Source organism: Sceloporus undulatus, chromosome 5 (genome assembly GCF_019175285.1).
Source record: "Sceloporus undulatus isolate JIND9_A2432 ecotype Alabama chromosome 5, SceUnd_v1.1, whole genome shotgun sequence".
NCBI lineage: Eukaryota > Metazoa > Chordata > Lepidosauria > Squamata > Phrynosomatidae > Sceloporus > Sceloporus undulatus.
Window position 1 is genome coordinate 191,187,786 of NC_056526.1, and position 19,137 is coordinate 191,206,922.

A 19,137-nucleotide genomic window follows, 5' to 3' on the forward strand; every position below is an offset into this window, starting at 1 on the left:
GTATCTTGAAATCCAAAAAACTTCTAGGGGAGAGAAGTGTGACTCTTGGCATTCAGTTTGGTGCATTGGTTTGAGCGTTGGACTACAACTCCAGAGGCCAGGGCTCACTTCCCTGCTTGGCCTTGGAAACCATTAGATGACTTTGAGCAAGTCACATACTCTCAGCCCTGTGATAGGGTCACCTAGGGTCCCCATAAGTTGGAAAGCATTTTACCTCTATAGGGGATCCTAAAGGGAACGGATGGACTGGAGCCAATATTTGTAGTTTCTACCTCCCAACAAAGGTAAAACATTTAAAAAAAATTGGGACATTTGGCATGCTTTACCAAAACAACAACAACATCATCATCATCATCATCATCATTATTATATTTATTTCTATGCCACTTTCCTCCCAAGACTGGGACCCAAAGCGGCTTTCAGTCTAAAAAACACAGTACAATTAAAAACCTACAAGACTGACAATTGAAACGACGCCTAACATTTTCCTGATGCAAAAGCATGGAGGCTTCTCTTGAAGGATTCAGTGTTCTCTGCCTAAACACACGAAGGATGCAGATATCTGGCATCTTTTTGCACTGCTAAGGGAAGTCAGATTTTGTTTCCTAGACTTTGGAAGGCTTGGTTGCCAGCGGAGGGGGAAGAGAGATATCCCTCCAAAGAACAACACCCAGCAACGCCTTGAGAAAATGCAAGCCTCTGACTAACATATATATACATATATTCTCCTGTATTATTATACTTTATTTATATAGCACTGTATGATTCTTAACACCTTTGCCTGATGAAGAAGAAGCCAGTGGAGCTTTGGAAGCTTGCACCATGTATTTTGTTCATCTTGGTTGGCTGATTTTTGTGGTTTTGGGATAGCTATATGGCTAACACAGCTACACCTGAATACAAAACAGTTACTCTGCTTCCACCTACAGGCAGGAACCTACTCCTGTTTCTCTTGGAGAAACCATGAAGCCCTATATGAGGAGAGACTTAGGGAGCTGGGGATGTTTAGCCTGGAGAAGAGAAGGTTAAGAGGTGATAGGAGAGCCCTGTTTAAATATTTGAAGGGATGCCATATTGAGGAGGGAGCAAGCTTGTTTTCTGCTCCTCCGGAGAATAGCACCTGGAGCAATGGATGCAAACTACGGGAAAAGAGATTCCAGCTCAACATTAGGAGGAACGTCCTGAGAGTAAGGGCTGTTTGACAGTGGAACACACTCCTTCCTCTGAGATTTTGGTGGGGTCTCCTTCCTTGGAGGTTTTTAAACAGAGGCTGGATGGCCATCTGTCACAGGGAGTGCTTTGATGGAGAGTTCCTGCATGGCAGAAGGGGGTTGGACTGGATTGCCCTTGAGATTTCTTCCAACTCTATGATTCTCGGTTGAGCCATCTCAGCTGGCCAGCAAGCCCAGGAATGTGGCTACAGGGTTGAGGAATGAGACTGAGTTCACAGAATCATAGAATCACAGAGTTGGAAGAGACCACAAGGGCCATCCAGTCCAACCCTATTCTACCATGCAGGAACTCTCCCTCAAAGCATCCCCATTGACAGATGGCCATCCAGCCTCTGCTTAAAGACCTCCAAAGAAGGAGACCCCACCACACTCGGAGGTGGCAGCGTCTTCTGCTCTGGAATAACTCTTACTGTCACACAGGATCATAAGCCACTAACAAGATTCTGCCCAGTCCTATTTCATTCTCCAGTTCCTTTTCCAGGTTTTTAAAAACACCTTTGGAGTATGTTCATAATCTGGTGTCTTCCCTGTTTTGCACCAGTCTCTTACCAACCCTTCCCCAGCAAAGGGCAAAAAGTAATGAAAAGCTAACAACCAACACACCAGGTAATATAACAAGTTTAAACACTGCAGAGGATAACAGCAAATAATCATTTAAACAAAACAAAACACCACTGTAATGAGTAATGAGAACGAATTACAGTCGACCCTCCACATTTGCGGCTTTGACTTTTGCAGATTTAACTATTCACGTTTTTAATTAATATGTTCTCTCCAGGAATCTCTAGGTCCTTCAGCGCAACTCTGCCAGATGTTGACCATAGAGTTGTGCTGGAGGTCCCAGAGGTTCCTAGAGAAGTGTTCTTTTCCCAAACCACCCAAATTAGACTCGCATGGCACTCTTCTTTTGTTATGACCAGGGCTTTTGGAGGCCTTTTTGAATGGGAAAGAAAAGGCTGGTGTCTCAAAGCAAGATAGCGCTCTTTTTCCAATATTGCTGATTTTCACAGTATAGATCCCAGTCACTGCTGCGCATCAGAGTTGCATTACTGTCCATTGTTGTCCCAGCTGCACATCTCAAGAGCATAGAACATCTCAAAGCACATCCAAGTCACGCATGCAATAGCCGAAGAGTCAAACAGGTTGTGCGTTCGCTTGGTCCTTTTTTGATGGTTGGAAGAGGTGTCAAACAATAATGGCTGTCAAGCTAAGTGGGCCATCATGGTGTAGTGCATTGGTTGTTGGAGCAGGGCTTTTGCCACACTGAAGAATTAATGCAATTTGACACTGTTTTATCTGTCATGTCTCCATCCAATGGAATCCTGCGATTTGTAGTTTGTTGCGGCATCAGAGCTCTCTGACAGAGAAGGCTAAATCACTCTCAGAACTTCAAATCCCAGATTTCCATAGCACTGGACTTCATCAGACCAGCAAAAAAGATGGGAGCATAGCGGTATGCTCCCGTCAATATTGCAGAAGAACATGAAGATTATCACAGGACGTCATGCGAAGTCACAATTCTCACAACTCTGATGCAGGGTCTCCTTTGCTATCTGCTGGCTCAAGCTGCCTCTTTCTCAAGTGCTTCCCTTCCTTCATGATGGCTATGCTTTTCCCTTCGGCTGCTAATGTCCATGAGTGTCATGCACCAAGGAGACTAGTCCAAAGCCTTACTCTCATAGATATGCTTGTCCAAACTAGTAGACACAGCCGTCTTTCTATTCAGGTTAACTGCTTTCAACAACTAACATGCATAGTTTTTTATGGGTTTTTCAGGCTATGCAGCCATGTTCTAGAAGAGTTTCTTCCTGACGTTCTTTCTAACATGCAATTTGGCACTGAGAACAATGAGGGAATGTATCATCTCCCCCTGGCCACATTGCAGCTTCCTTCACTATACATGGTATTTGGACTCTGGTTAAGATATTCCCATAACAAGGAGCCAGCCGGTCTCCCAGAGCTCTTCTGTCTGGTTGTGCAGAAGATGTTGTCACAGCAGAATCCATGGAAAATATGTGTTTCCATCAAAGCCAACAACCATGTTGCCGGTGCAAGAGGATCTGAACAATACTGGCCCCATTTTGTGAATTATTCACTATCAGTTTCATGAGTCAACCAACCATCTGGTCACTCTACAAGAGTTCTCAGAAGATGGCTTTTGACGATGTAGTGTTAAAGGAAGCTGAATGACCATATAGGTTCCACATTCCAGAGTTTGGCAAAGATATTCTTTTTGGATTACAATTTTGGCCTACAAAAGGAATCTTACTAAGTTCTGGTTTTAGCTTGCCTTCCTTTGATAAGTCATGCAACCAGGCGTGTGTCTGAAAGTTGGGCAACGCTCGGCTTCCTTTTCCACATTGGACATGACTTGGCCCATGTTTACAAAGAAGAGGATGTGGGGTGTAGCTTCTCAACCTCTCCACCTCACCCTCTGCCCCAAACCTAACTCCTGGGCTATCAGTTGGAGAGGAAATCGATGGAAGCCCTCACAATCTTGGACGTCCGGACATCCATGGCTGTCACCTTGATCTCGGTGTCACCGAACTGCATGCTTGCCCGGATCTCCCGACGGTTTCTCTTTGGCGAGTTGGACTCCTCCAGCTCATCCAAGTCAAGGCTGATGGTGCCGCATTTCCTCACCCCAAGATCGGTGATGTAGACCACGTCATCCGTGGCAGAGCAGTAGATGTTGATGATGATCTTACGTTGCCCGACCCGGGCTGGACAATAGCTCCTCTGCACCACCTCGCCCAAGGCCACAGACTGGTCCACGGAGACAAACTTCTCAAAGATGTCCGTGCACCAGTTCTTCCCTTCTTTGACCAGGAGCTTCTCTTTGGGGTGCTTCCCCTCCACAAACTTGTTCAGCACCCCGACGCCGTAGGTCAGGGGCGAACGCCTCACCCGGACAATGGTGGGGTCAAGGCCAAAGAGCACGGCCCCTTTCAGGATGGTCAGCCCCACGTCCTGCGGGATGATGACCCGGCAAGTGCCGCTGAAGGCCGACTGGATGGCGTGCTGGAGCATGGCCGACTCTGCAAAGCCTCCCACCAAGAAGAGGAATTTGATGCCCTTTACTTCTGGTTTCTTCAAGAGGTCATCTGGGGAGTTAGGAAAAAGAAATTAGATGGGAAGGGAGATGCCACAGAGGCTTCATGGCTGAATCCCATAAACGTTTAGAAGTCCCAGCTAGAGTAAATCCATTGAATAAATGGGATTTACCTATGTGTCAATCTACCATTCACAGTGGATGAATTTTAGTATTTTTAATTGTTTTCATATAGGATTGTTTAATTGTGTATCTTATACTTCATATAGCTTTTGTAGGGTTTTTATCCTGGGTTGTTTAAAATGTTGTTAGCCACCTTGAGTCCCATTAATGGGGGAAAGGCAGGACATAACTTGATGATGCTGATGCTGATAACAACAATAGATTCCATGTCTGGCATCCTGTTAATGACATGTATAGGTGTACCCTGCATATGGAGTGATGCACAACAATCCTGTCCAAAAACAGTGGCATAAGGAAAGGTGGTGGTGGTGGTGGTGGTGTTCATATCCTACCTTTTCCACCAGTTTGGGATTTAAGGCAGATGACAACAGATAAAAGAAACATGTTGTATATTCTTGTGTATAAGTCATCCTCATGTATAAGTTGAGGGCAGGTTTTGGGGCCAAAATTATGGATTATGATATGACCCCTGACATAACCTGATTTTGATGCAACCCCTCTATTGGATCTTGCGTTAACTCACCAATGTGCTTGATGATCTGTCCGATGGTGGGCTGGAAGAGTTCATTCATGGCCTCGGAAGACATGCGCAGCATCCCCTGGGAGGACCACTTCACCAAATTCACGCTGGAGATGTAGGAAGGAAAAAATATATACAGATTTTGTGTCCATGGAGTCAAGCATCCACGACTTGAAAACATTCAAAGGAGATATAAATTCAAAAATGCAAACCTTGATTTTGCTATTTTATTTGAGGAACACTATCTCACTATGCCATTGTATTTAATGGGACTCGAGCATCCTTGGATTTAGGTATCCGTGGATGTTGGAACCAAACCTCAGTTGATACCAAGGATCCATTGCAATACGAGGGTTGTAAAATCAGGAATGTAGCTAACAGGAATGGGTCCAAAATTAGGGCACTGACCCCCCGAATAAAAATTCTGCCCCCTGAAAGAAGTTTTCCTTCAGACCCCAAATCTCTAGCATTACAGTAACTTAAAACTTCAGCTGAAACTTTAGAAAAACCGTCCAGGCATCCAAAGAAAATGCACCGGGAAAGTGACAATAATTATGTAGTCAGGAAACACTCATGTATTGCTCCTGTTGTAGTTTCCCCTTGGGGGAAATACCCCAAGATAAGACCCCATTGCTTCTACCTGCTTCGCTTGAGGGCCGTCTCCACGTTCTGCCCCCGATGTTTCCGGTAAAAGTCAATGAAGGAGAAAGGCAGGGAGATGTTGAGGGGGTTGGCGCGGTGGGGTGCCGCCGTCCGCTTGCGAGCCTCAAAAGCAATGGTCAGGTCGACCCAAGCCGCCGGACGCTTGGCCTTGAATGTGGCAATGAAGTCCTCGCCAAAGATCTGGCAGAGCAGTTTCTCGAAGGCGAGGTCTACCCCCACAGCTCCATAAGGACCTCCTGGAAGGAAACAACAGGATCAAAGGAAAGCCACCGGATCACACCAAACCCAGGGAGACTTCAAGACTACAACAGCAAGGATGTCCGAATCAGCTGCCTTCCTCCCAATGAAATACAATTGCCACCAACCAGCAGCAGAGCATTTTCTGGGATGCCGCTACAACTTAGACAAGACACCTTTTTATCTCCCGCATGGGTCTCTTTTTGGGAAATGTGCAAAGTTGCATTTATTTCAGCCGGCATTTGGAAATCAACTGAGATGGTCCAGAATTATGTACACACATTGATTTGAAAGTGCTTGCAGCGAAAGCCGCACGTTTTGAGATGTGTACATACTTACAGTAAGTAAAACACATTCTGGTAAGATGCAAAAGGAGCAGAGATGGCATAAATGATTGCTCTCTCAAATGCAAGCTCATATTGAGAGTGTCAAATCCAGAATGCCAATAGCCTTGGTGTCTTTAGGGTACCAATGGCTCAACTACCATTCCCATCAGCTAGAACAGGAAACAGTGGGGGATGCTGGGAAATACAGCCCAACAACATTTGGAGGACTGCATGAATTTTGTGGTTAAACTTTGAGTCCCTCTCCAAGATACCTACCTCTAAGTATATGCAAATACTCCCAAATCCAAAATAAATAAATAAATCCAAAACACTTCTTGTCCCAAACATTTTGGATAAGGGGGACTCAACCTGTATTAATATTTATAAATCACAACAATGTTTTAACTGTCTTTACAGAAGAAGGGTTTGAATCCTAAAATCCTAAAAAAATCCTGAGTTAAAGAAGGCTGTTCCCTTTTCTTCCTCTTTGGGATCATGCTTGCTATTTCAACTTCTGACACTAGATGGTGCCCTAACATAACTCCTGAGCTCAATGCCAGCTGCAAGCAAAAATCTAAAATGGGAGGGAGGGGGAGAGAGAGAGAGAAAGAGAGAGAGATAGACGGATAGATAGACGGATAGACAGATTTGCTAGCTAGCCAGCCAGGTACATAGTCTGTCTATCTACAGTTTGCAAAGGGACCTTGTAGCACCTTTGAGACTAACTGAAAGGAACAAGATGCTGGTGACAGGAGCTTTCCTAAACTTGAGGCTGTGTCCACACTGCAGAAATAATCCAGTTTGACTCAGCTTTAACTGCCATGACTCAATGCTATAGAATTCTGGAATTTGTAGTCTTTTGGGATATTTAGCCTTCTCTGTCAGAGAGCTCTGGTGCGGCAACACACTACAAATCCCAGGATTTTTCATAGCATGGAGCTATGGTAGTTAAAGTGGTGTCAAACTGGATTATTTTTGCAGTGCAGATGCAGCTTTGAATCTATGTCCTCAGATGCATGGAGCAGATGGTCTGGGGACAGACCTTTGCAAGCAGGCTGTGTGTGAGAACAGTAATAGAAATGCAAAACTTGTAGTTATGTATATGAGATGGTGTAGCATAAGCTTTTGTAGACTTGGTCTACTTCAGCGGTCCAAAAGCTTTACTATGCCCCTACTCCTAGAAAATGTTTGGTTAATGTTTGCATCCCCTACAAAAATAATACAGTGGGCCCTTGATATCTGCTGGGTTTTGGTTCCAGGATCCCCCAAAACGGATATCAAAATCCTTGGATGCTCAAGTCTCATTTAATACAAAGTCCCATTTGTGGGTTTTTTGGGCTATGAGGCCATGTTCTAGAAGAGTTTCTTCTTGACATTTTGCCTGCATCTGTGGCTGGCATCTTCACAGAATGCTGGCATAGAAGAGAGTAGCATGTATATATATTGTTGGTTGCGAAGAAGCAATTGGCATGTTCGACTGTGTATTGTTCTGTTGTTGATGGCAAGGCCTCAGGGGGTCTATTTAATTAATGATCCATTGTTTATCAGGATAGAATGCACAGGGAAGCCACTGAAACCCACAAACACCTGGACAACATCAAAAGGAAAGAAGAAACCCTTAAAGTTAGTAAAGTTTGGCCACCAGTCTTGAGAAACACTAAAATCAAGACCCAGCAAAATACAAATGAAAACTACCCAGGGTCAGGAGGATTTCCCAGCAGAGAATGGATCATTAAGTAAATAGAAACCCTGAGGCCTTGCCATTCAAGAACAGAACAATATGCAGATTAACATGTAAATCGCTTCCCCTCCACCAACAGTAGCTATATATACCCCTCTCTCTTCCATGCCAGCATTCTCTGAAGATGCCAGCCTCAGCTGCTGGAGAAACATCAGGAATAAAGTCTTCTAGGACATGGCCTCATAGCCCGAAAAACCCACAAAAAACTATGGATGCAGGATGTGAAAGACTTCAGCTTCACAACTAGATTAGTGCTTCCCAAACTTCAGTCCTCTCCAGATGTTTTGGACTTCTGCTCTAAGAATTCCTGGCTATTGATCCAGCTGGCTGGGGTTCTGGGAGTTGAAGTTCAAATCATCTGAGGAACCAAAGTTTGGGAACCAGTGAATTAGTTCCTAATTTATTCAGGGGAGAAAAAAGCATGATGATTTGTGACTTGTCATTCAAAACCACATGTCCCTGAAATTCCATCTTGCAACCTCTGGGGCTGCGAACATCCCAGGTTGGGAACCCTGGTCTACTTCGTCAGATGCTCTCAATTGCTCTCAAAGGTGCTGCAACTAGATCCTTTTGCACAGAGACTGGAGAAGGCACTTTCCCCGTGAGGCTCACCCGATGCCTTGTAGAGCTCTTTGAGGGTCCCCTGCGGCTGCTCAATCTGGTGCACCGTCAGATCCACCGTCCCTCCGCCACAGTCGGCCACGATGTACCGATCTCCTGCAAGGATGCAAGAAGCAGAAGAGCGGAGCTGCATTTAGAATCATAGGAGTTTATCACGCGGGAGAAAAGTGCCCAAATCCCATGGATACATTTTTGAGCCAAATAAGCAAAGATTTACATCCTGGTTGTGTTCCTTCTGCTTCTGGTGGTGTTTTGCTGGATGTACCAATGGGAACCTTGAGCATCAATGTCCAATGCCTTGACTTGGCCTTTTGCTAAAGAGTCAGGGATGCTTTGATTGTGAGTTCCTGAATGGCAGAAGGAGGTTGGGCTGGATGGCCCTTGGGATCTCTTCCAGCAGTATGATTCTATGATTGAAGTAGCATCAGGAGAGAGACAAAAAGAAACAGGGCCACCTTCCAGCCCTTTGCTACCTTTGAAGCCACCATAAGGCCCATGTGGAGCTTTATTAGATGGAACCCCTTGATAGGAAACCAGGGTCCCAACATAGAATCACAGAATCATGGAAGAGACCCCAAGGGCCATCCAGTCCAACTCCCTGCCATGCAGGAACTCTCAATAAAAGCATCCCTGACAGATGGCCATTCAGCCTCTGTTTAAAGATCTCCAGAAAGGGGACTCCACCATTCTCTAAGGCAGCAGCATCTTCCACTGTTGAACATCTTTTGCAATAAAGAAGTTCTTCCTAATGTTGAGGTGGAATCTCTTCCTGTAGCTTGCATCCATTGCTCTGGGTCCTATTCTCTGGAGCAGCAGAAAACAAGTTTGCTCCATCCTCAATATGACTTAAATAGGGCTATCCTATCACCTCTTAACTATCTCTTCTCCAGGCTAAACATCCCCAGCTCCCTAAGTTTCTCCTTGTAGGGCATTGTTTCCAGACTCTGCATGTTTAGATTGTCAGGAGGAGCAACATGCTTCTCCTGGAGACCTGTCATAACCTCCACTTTGACTTTTCCCATCAGCACCTACCTGTTTGCATTTCGGACCAAAGTTCGCCCACTCCGGACTCCACCAAGAAGGTCCTGCTGTGCCTGGAACGGCGAAGCTGCTCTCGGGCTGCAAGAAAATAGGGCAGAAAGTGAGAGGGAAGAGGAGGGCAAACACAGAAGAAGGAAACCATAGTCTTTAATTAGGGTGAAATGCAATGTTGTGCTCAGCATGTTTTTAGAAGAAGTGTTCTCTCCAGTGGTGAAACACGTCTGTTTCTGATAGCATGGGATTGTCCTCACAGCCGTATCTTGCATTTAGTGTGTTTTGTTTAGTGACTGGGCATGGGAAGGCAAACAAAGGCTTGATTTTCAAGTCTGATTGCTGAAATACATATCTCTGGGGTTTTTTGATCCCATTAACTAAAACAGAAAATCATGGGAAATATGCATTTTTCTTAATATCCAGCTTGACTTTTAGATTAGGTAGAGATTAACATACAACAAGTTTTCTGGATACACTGAACTCTTCCTTGGAAGGGAAAAGTGTGATGCATATGTAGTGCTATTGAGCATGGTGGCCCATGGTTGGAGAATGATAGACATGTGTATTCCAAGAAAAGACTGTATGCCCATACAAAAAGAAAACCAAATATGTGGGGCATGAATCATAGAATCATAGAGTTGGAAGAGACTCCAAAAAGGGCCATCCAGTCCAACCCCCTTCTGCCATGCAGGAACTCCCAATCAAAGCATCCCTGACAGATGGTCATCCAGCCTCTGCTTAAAGACCTCCAAGGAAGGAGACTCGACTGCACTCCGAGGAAGGAGTGTGTTCCTCTGTCTAACAGCCCTTACTGTCAGGAGGTTCCTCCTAATGTTGAGCTGGAATCTCTTTTCCTGCAGCTTGCATCCATTGCTCCGTTTCCTATTCTCTGGAGCAGCAGAAAACAAGCTTGCTCCCTCCTCAATATGACATCCCTTCAAATATTTAAACAGGGCTCTCATATCACCTCTTAACCTTCTCTTCGAGCTGACATCAAGCTGGCATCTTGTGCCATGCATCTGAATCTAGTATTTTTTAGAAAGAACAGAACTTCTGATCCAAAGATGAAAATAGTTTCCCATGACCCCCCTCCCCCCATACGCTTTAGTAAAAATGAAGTCCAATAACAGGACAAAGGAACTCAGACTTGGAAATAATAACAGTTACATGCAACATTTGGGCTGGAATTCACTTAGGGACCAATGCATGTATAAATTGCGCTAAACATTAGAGGCCAAAAAGTCACCATTACACAATTGAAAGATACATATTCATTTTGCTGATAGCGATGGAAGTGGAGTTGCACAGACAATGAGTTGCATCGGTGCTTTGTCTTTGCAATTTCCATATTGTGCATTGTGGTTGTGCATTCTATACTTTACACTGTGAGTACCCAGTGCATCCTCTTTTCCATTGTGGTTGTGCATCATGCATTGGACCTTGCACAATGGCACCTAGCCAAAGACGTCTGTTGTTCAATGTTCCCATTTTGCATAGTGGTTGTGTAATGTAGCTACGGTGCGTATCTGCATGCAGGTGTTTACGCTGTGTTAAGGAGATGTTAGATTGAGGGATGTTGTGGGTTTTTGGAGGATAGTGAGGGCCTACCACAGTGGCCAAAATAATATACTGGGATTGTGCAGAGTAAATCTCTGCATGTCAAGCCATGGACCGATGGTGCTACGCAACCCTTGTGTTGAATGATAATGTGGCACAATGCAATGTGCAACAGAATGTAATTGTGTATCAACCCCAACCATGTGCAAGCATACACAATAGCACTTCATGTGTGTCTCTACTTTTGCAGCCTTAAACCGCTTTGATCTTTTGGAAAAGCGGTATATAAATAAAATTTATTATTATTATTATTATTATTATTATTAAAATGAATGTGGAAATTGGACAAAGTGCAATTGCTTCCATAAGGAAATTTATCCCTGGAGATACAAACAGATTTCCAACCAGTGAATGAGAATGATATCCATCTTGTTTGTGTTTCTTTATGCATAGCTGCATGCATAACATTCTAGTTACTTTTCAAGTTACTTTGAAGCCTATTTTAAAGGCATTTTCTTTTAAAAACATTTTCTTTATATTGTTATATAAACATTTTTTAAATTGTATTTTTCTTTATAGGCTTTTTGCCCCCAGGGCTGGAAAGCAAAGCAACTTTCAACATAATTAAAACTGTTTCCAATAAGAATACGATTAATTCTACTTGTTAAAACACGAACTAGTTCCCTTGTCCAAACACCAACTGAAACATCTTTAAAATGCCAGAATAATAGTAAATAAACACAAAGATGTTTGAAAAGTCAGCCCCATCCATTCTGCAACCTCTGGCCATCAAAGACACTTCGTTGGTGATGGTTTCCTGATAGTCCACTTAGAATTTTCCCAAGTTTTGTATCATTCTCATGCCAACCCTAAAAGTTTCCAACTTTTTCTGGAACGCTGAGGGAATGGGGAGCTGAACATAATTTCTGAGGATGTGCAAAGTGATGCTGAGCATGCGCAGAAGGCTTTGCCTATTGAAAAAGGCCTGGATCTATTTTGAAAGGAGGCCCAAAGCAAGGACAAGGGACACAGGACAGTTGAGGAGGTGTCCTACATGTGTCCTGGCTTCTCCATTCTGCCTTAGGAGTCTTGGGGTTCAGATCTTGGGAAATCTGGGGGTGGCTGCCCCATCCATCCAGCCCCTTTCCACAACCTTCTTCCTCTTCTCCTCATTGGCAGAGACACAGCAGCCTCCACGAAGCAGCTTGCAATAAGCAGACCTTTTATTAGCTGTGGTTTGTTCTGCTAATAAAAACCAAATGGAAGGCAGATGGAGAAGTCTTAATTTAAAACATTGCTTTTTGCTCAGGAAAAAAAAATATCCAAATCCCAAACAAAGGCTCCTCGATCCAGAGCACAGAAGGAACAGCAGGGAAAGCCTGGCTGGAGGTGGCCTCAAGAAGGAAGGGGAACTGGCTGGTGGCCTCAGTTCAAGACAGTGCAATGAGGCAGAGCAAGGAGGTCAAAAGAAGACCACTGGCCGCTAAAGGGAGTTAAGGCAGTGGCTGTGGCAAAGGAGAAGGGTTGTAGGCTTCTTCTTTGGACCAAAGTGGCAGAGGAATGAAGGGCTGTGACCAAGGATTTCTGCAGGAGGCCCAAGAGACTTGAAATACAAAGTGATCTTGTAGTACCTTTGAGATTACCTCAGTGAAAGAAAGCATAAAGTACTGTAGACTAGTCTACTTCTTCAGATGCATGAAGTGAAGAACCTAAGGACACCAGTTCACTCCATGGATCTGAGGAAGTAGACCAAGTCTCCCAAAGCTGATGATACCAGAGAGACATCTCATACTTTGAGGCAGACCGCCTTGGAACATGCAGCTTCCACTCAGCCTCAGAGGCTCAGGAGATTGTCAGTTCCAATGGGCACATTGTTCTCTCTTGACCAAGTCTTGGCCTGGGTTAGACCAGTTCTACTGGGCACAGTCTTCTTCCTTGGCTAATTCTTGGTCTGGGTCAGACCAGTTCCACTAGGCATGCTATTCTCTCTTGCCCAAGTCTTGGCCTTGGTCAGAGCTCCAGGTCTCTGCCCTCCCACCCCTTCCCCACTCACCTTGTCTGAAGCTGGAGTCGATGGGGAGGTCCGAGGCAAGGCCATTGGCCTGGGGCTTGTAGCTGAGGTCTATCAGCTGGTTGAGACGCAGTTTCCGGCAGTAGATGGAGGCTGCTTCTGGCTCCAGGGCGATCAGGAGTTGCTCCGGGTTCTCCGACGGAACCAGACCCGCCTGGAGGGGAGAAAACAAAGCTCAGTACAGTGAAGGATAAGCAGCAGCGGGTGGATGAAGAAGATTCCAAAGAGGCTGTTTTACCAGAGAATCCTGCAAATTGAATATTTAGTTATTGAACTGGGAAAGAGGCTGCATCTGCACTGCAGAATTAATGCAGTTTGACTCTGCTTCAACTGCCATGGCTCAATGCTATGGAATTCTGTGATTAGTGGCTTTGTGAGTGTCAGAGGACGCTGGTGCCACAACAAATGACAAAGCATTGAACCATGGCAGTTAAAGTGGTATCAAACTGCATTATTTCTGCAGTGCAGATGCAGCCTGAGACGTCCAAAGAACAGGGCGCCACAGAGTGATGAAGGGGAAGGAGAACACAGCAAATATATGAAGTCTAGATGTGTACAGTGAGGAACGACTTAGGGAGCTGGGGATGTTTAGCCTGGAGAAGAGAAGGTTATGCTAGCCCTGTTTAGGTTTTTAAAGGGGTGTCACACTGGGGATGGAAAAGGCTTGTTTCTACTGCTCCAGAGAATAGGAGATGGAGCAATGGATGCAAGCCACAGGAAAAGAGATTCCACCTCAACATTAGGAGGAACTTCTTGACAGTAAGAGCTGTTTGACAGTGGAAGATGCTGTCTCAGAGGATGGTTGAGTCTCCTTCCTTGGAGGTCTTTAAGCAGAGGCTGGATGGCCATCTGTCAAGGATGCTTGGATTGTGAGTTTCTGCATGGCAGAATGGGGTTGGACTGGATGGCTCTTGTGGCCTCTTCCAACTTTATGAGTTTATGATTCTATGACTTAATGTAACCTGAAGCAGCAGAGAAAATTAACATAAAAAGCAGGGAGAAACACAAGCCACTGCAAAAATAAAATAAAATTTTTAAAAATGCAACCATTCTTCCTTAGACACTCATGTTTCAAAAGGGAGCGCATCCTAAACATCTCTCCATTCAAACAGGGCTTTGCCTTTTTTTGGTTGGGAGAGAGTAAACATCCAAAAATTCGATACAGAAGAGCTAGACAAGCCAACACAAAAACCTTGGCAAAGGTGCGATGCCAGCCAGCTCTTGCTCAGCTGCAAAAGCGAGGCTTCTCACTTCTCTTGGCTGCTCCAGTTCTGGATGTCAGCAGCTCCAGCCGGAGGCTGTCTGTGCCTAACTCTCCCCTCCTTCAAAAAAAGATAAATCAGTGAGGGAGGAAAAGGCAGAAAGAATCCAGAAATTGCAAGCCAAGAGCAGCCAAAACCGCTGAGCCGAGGCCTCCGCCTCGCAGGCGTCTGGCATCCTGGATTTATGGTGTGAACGCCAGACTCCTCTAGAGCTGGGAAGGCTTTGGGTTTCGTCAGTGTAAATTCACAGAGGACTGTTGACAGCTAATAGCCCAGAGGGAGAAGAAAGACAGTCTCAGGACACTATAGGTCTCTATGTTCTGGCTTTCCCTCCCTGGTGCGTAGCTTCGGGATTTCTTATTCTGGCTTTTCTCCTCCAGGCCAGAGGTTGGACACATTACTTCCCTGAACTACAAGATCTAAGCCAGTGTTGTGTAAATCAAACCTTTGCATGCAGAGTTACTAATGAATTGTGCTGTGCAAGTCTTATGTTGAAAAGCAATGTGGTGCTACTCAACCAAAACCCCAATTGTGCCACCGAGTGCCAAAGCACTGGCCAAACAGGTTAAGAGGTGACATGATAGCAATGTTTAAATATTTGAAGAGATGTCAAATATGGAGCAAGCCTGATTTCTGCAGATCCAGAGTTTATCGGGCTGCAGTTGGTGCAAACAACAGGAAAAGAAATTCTTCCTAAACATTAGGAAGAACTTCCTGATGGTAAGAGCTATGTGTAAAGCACATGTGTCAAGCACAAATGCACACTGATGCACAAGGCACCTCTGTGTACAATGGCCACACATGAGCAACCGAGGCTGATGCCACACTGCAGATTTAATGCATTTGGATACCATTCGAACTGCCATGACTCAATGTTATAGAATGCTGGAATTTGCAGTTTGTGTTGGCACCAGAGTTCTCACTGCCCCACTAACATGGAAACCACAAGTCACCATTGGGGCAGTAGCGTGAGCCAGCATTTGAAGTGTCTGATATTCCTTCTCCACTGTAACACCACCTCTTGTAAACATAAAAGAAATTTGGAAAGTGTACCGCAAAAACTGTCCTGCAAATAATGGTGCTGTCATCCAGTGTGAAGTCAGAATTGTAATTTAAAGTTGTTATCCCTGGACTGATACTCACCAAATAGGCTGCCTCTCTCATGAATTGTTTGGCGGGTTGTTTCCAGATGGCTGGCACGGTGATCACCCACCGGATGGCATCTTTCTCTGGCAAGGCAGGGCACTGGTCTTTCAGCTCCTGGAAGAAATGAAAGAGAGGGGTGGATCGGCATGAATGCCGGAGGAAGACCAGGACTTGGATGGAAGTTGTTCTTTCATTAGAGCAGCTGCTCTCACCTTACAACCAGATCCTATATTGGGGTTAGATAATCTAAATCTCTGCATGTTGAGTTACTGTTGTTGTTGTTGTTAACTTTATTTATATCTCACGTTCCCCTCAAGGTTGGGATTCAAGGCATCTTATAAGTTAAAAGGGTTGCAATGGCTGCAATCCAACATGACCTCAGCATAAATATCCACAGATGGAAATAACATTACATTGGCACCATGCAACTCCCACATGGAAAAGCAACATTACACAACACGTGTCAGTTACTGGGTTCCATCGCACAATGAGCAATGCACAGTGTAAGATGCACAACCACGATATGCGATATACAACACTCAACTGCAAAGCCCAATATATGATGCATAACTGCAACATGCGATGGAAAATACGCAACTGTGACACACAATAATCAATTGCAGTGTGCAAACACAAGGCACAGAGGAACATGCTGCCTGCACAACTTGCTTCTTCCTCTATCAGCAGCAGCATCATTTAAAACAATATAGCACTCTCTTGCCATCCTTTGCTTAAAACCTGTCAGTTCTAAAGGCCCGCTAGAATAGAAAGTCTTTGCCTGCCAACTGATGGACAGCAAGGTCCTTCCTATGGAATCCTAGAATTGGAAATGAGTTTTTTTTTTTTAGCATTGTGTATTAGAAAGCCATAATGTCCCAGAAAACTACATATTCCAGGATTCCATAGGATGGCAGGTTGTTGTTGTTGTTGTTGTGTGCCCCCAAGTTGTTCCTGACTTACGACGACCCTATCATGGGGTTTTCTTGGCCAGGTTTGTCCAGAAGGAATTTGCCATTGCCTTCTCCTGAGGCTGAGAGTATGTGACTTGTCCAAGGTCACCCAGTGGGTTTCCATGGCTGAGGGGGAATTGAACCCTAGTCTCCAGAGTCATAGTCCAGCACTCAAGCCACTATGTCACACTGGCTCATACTGACATACTGGCCCCAGAAAACTACATATCCCAGGATTCGAATAGCCCTATTGCAATGCACACACACTTACCTGCACAGCTTGCCGTTTGAAGAAGCGGAGGGCATGAGCAAAGACTTCCAGGGCTTGCACCTTTTTCCCATTTACTGCTTCCAGTTCAGTTTTCATGGTCAGGTCCTAGCAAGAGGGAAAAAGCAGATGAAAAAAAGAAAGAAAGAGAAGGACAAAATGGAAAAGAAACAGAAACAGGTCAGTCCCCGACTGTTCAGCAGCAGCATGCCACAGAACTAGGACCAGGCCAAGCTATTTTTACTGCCAGAGGCAGACACGACTGCACTGTGAATGGACAAATGTCAAACAGACTAGCAGTTTCATTTCATTTCAATTCAATACATGAATTGGGGCTGCTGCACTTGAGGACAGATTCTATGATTCTTTGATTTTACAGATGAAAACTGGGTCCCATGTGGCCAAGCAGCATCAGAGTGTGGTCAAGAAGGGAAAAGTGATTAATGAGGGGAAACACACAAGCTAGGAAAGGCTGCGACTGTCTGCTTTGGCCTGAACAGTCAGGTAGTCTACTGGGAAGGACAATGTTGCACCCCCTTTAATCATTAGTCCCAATTAATGCTCTATTGTCCTGCTTTTCCAGCTGCTTTTAAAGATCCGGGTTCCTTCCTCTTCCTCCCACTTTCTTCCATTAGTCATTGGCTTAGTTCAGTTGCTGCAAACTGAGTTCAAACTGCAAACTCAGTTCACTCAGCAGGAGAGAAAAAAGAGAAAGCAGTGGAATCTTGTTCTTCCTACTAGGCTCAAGCAAAAGCAAGCTGCTGCAGCCTTTCCTAGCTTGTGTGTTTTTCATCCTTGATAACTTTTGCAGTTGCAACCACACTGCTGTTATTTGGCCACATGTGCTCCTGTTTCCATCTCTGAAATGTCAGAGGGAGGGTATAGCCTTCCACTCAAACCATCCTTGTTTATTCCAGGATGCTGGCAAGTGCACTTTAAAGACAGAAAATATCCCTGCTGAGATGAGATTCCATCTCTTAAAACATCCCGATGCCGCTACAAAATGAACTATTCTTCTAGTAGATTCTAGACTGTGGGTGCATCTGAACAGTAGAAATAAAGCGGGTCTGTACCATTTTAAGCGCTGTGGCTCCATCCCATAGAATCCTGGGAATTGCAGTTTTGCAAAGTGTTTAGCACTCTCTGCCAAAGAGTGCTGGTGCCTCATAATATAACAAATGCAGGATCCCTTTGGGTGGAGCCACAGCAGCAATTAAGGTAATGTTAAACTGTATTATTTCTACAGTGTAGATGCACCCTCAGGCAAAGACCAGAGCTTGGGAAAGTTGTTTTTGGAGCTTTCACATTCGGGAAACTGGGATTTTCTTTAAAAATGGAGAGTGTGGGAAATAAGATGCAAAAGCTCAGTGCCAAAAAGGGAACTGAGCCCTATCAAGAGCCAGCAATGGAGCCAATAGCTTAGGCAAGTGGTACAGTTTTCTTCTCTGGATGTCTCCAAAAAGAAGCTGGACAGCTCCCTGCTGGGGATACCTTTGCTGGAGCAAGGAACACACATTCACACTACAAAATAATCCGGTTTCGAAATAATGTGTGTTATTTCCTTGTCTTTCAGACTTGCACCGATTATACTCAGTGCAGTTTGTGTGTGTGTGTGGGGGGGGAATCAAAAAGCCCATTTAAACCACTTCATTTGGCACTGAATCTCTTAGCGGTTCTTTTTTGAAGAACCACAACCACATCTCCAATAGTGTGAGTAAACTATTGGATTGATTCGGATCGCACAGCCACAGTTAAGGAAATGGGAGAGCCTCCATTCTGACCCGGGACAGTGGCAAATGGAAACTTCAGACCGGATTTAAATGCCACAGAGAGATTTGCTGCCTTAAAACGTAGTGGGAATGGTGAGTCGATTTTGAATCAATTCACAGATATGAATCACTCCATGCAAAAAACGTAACTATGACTGGCCCCCAAAGGGTTGAAGCTGATGGCCTCTGGGGACCCCTTCTGACTCTTATGGGCACATTCGCACTTTCATTTTTATTCCAAGGAGATCTGGATCTCTGCCCTGCTGGAATCCCGTTCGGTGTTCCCACTATGTTTTACGTTAGAATCTCTCCATGGCATTTAAATCCTGTTGCCATTCACATGTGCCACTGTTTCAGTTTAAAATGGTGGCACCTCTATTTTCGGGAACAATGCAGAGTGACCAGAATCAATTCAGTAGCATACTCACACTAACAAAGATGCAGATTGTTGCGGCTCTTAAAAAAAGACGCGAGGGAAAACTCAGTATCAAATATAATGGGTTA

General features: G+C 44.7%; 1 protein-coding gene across 2 annotated transcripts in view; it reads right to left on the reverse strand.

The window, feature by feature from the left end:
* Positions 1-1,336: 1,336 nt before the first annotated feature.
* Positions 1,337-19,137, reverse strand: part of HSPA12B (heat shock protein family A (Hsp70) member 12B) — a 43,238-nt gene continuing 25,437 nt past the window's right edge. For both annotated transcript variants that reach the window (XM_042470426.1, XM_042470427.1), the window contains exons 6-13: positions 16,868-16,972; positions 15,644-15,760; positions 13,221-13,392; positions 9,608-9,694; positions 8,567-8,671; positions 5,628-5,886; positions 4,991-5,094; positions 1,337-4,336 (exon numbers count right to left, since the gene is read on the reverse strand). In XM_042470426.1, coding sequence (XP_042326360.1) covers positions 3,693-4,336; positions 4,991-5,094; positions 5,628-5,886; positions 8,567-8,671; positions 9,608-9,694; positions 13,221-13,392; positions 15,644-15,760; positions 16,868-16,972 — 1,593 coding nt within the window. In that variant the 3' untranslated portion in view covers positions 1,337-3,692. The remainder of the gene's footprint in view (positions 4,337-4,990; positions 5,095-5,627; positions 5,887-8,566; positions 8,672-9,607; positions 9,695-13,220; positions 13,393-15,643; positions 15,761-16,867; positions 16,973-19,137) is intronic.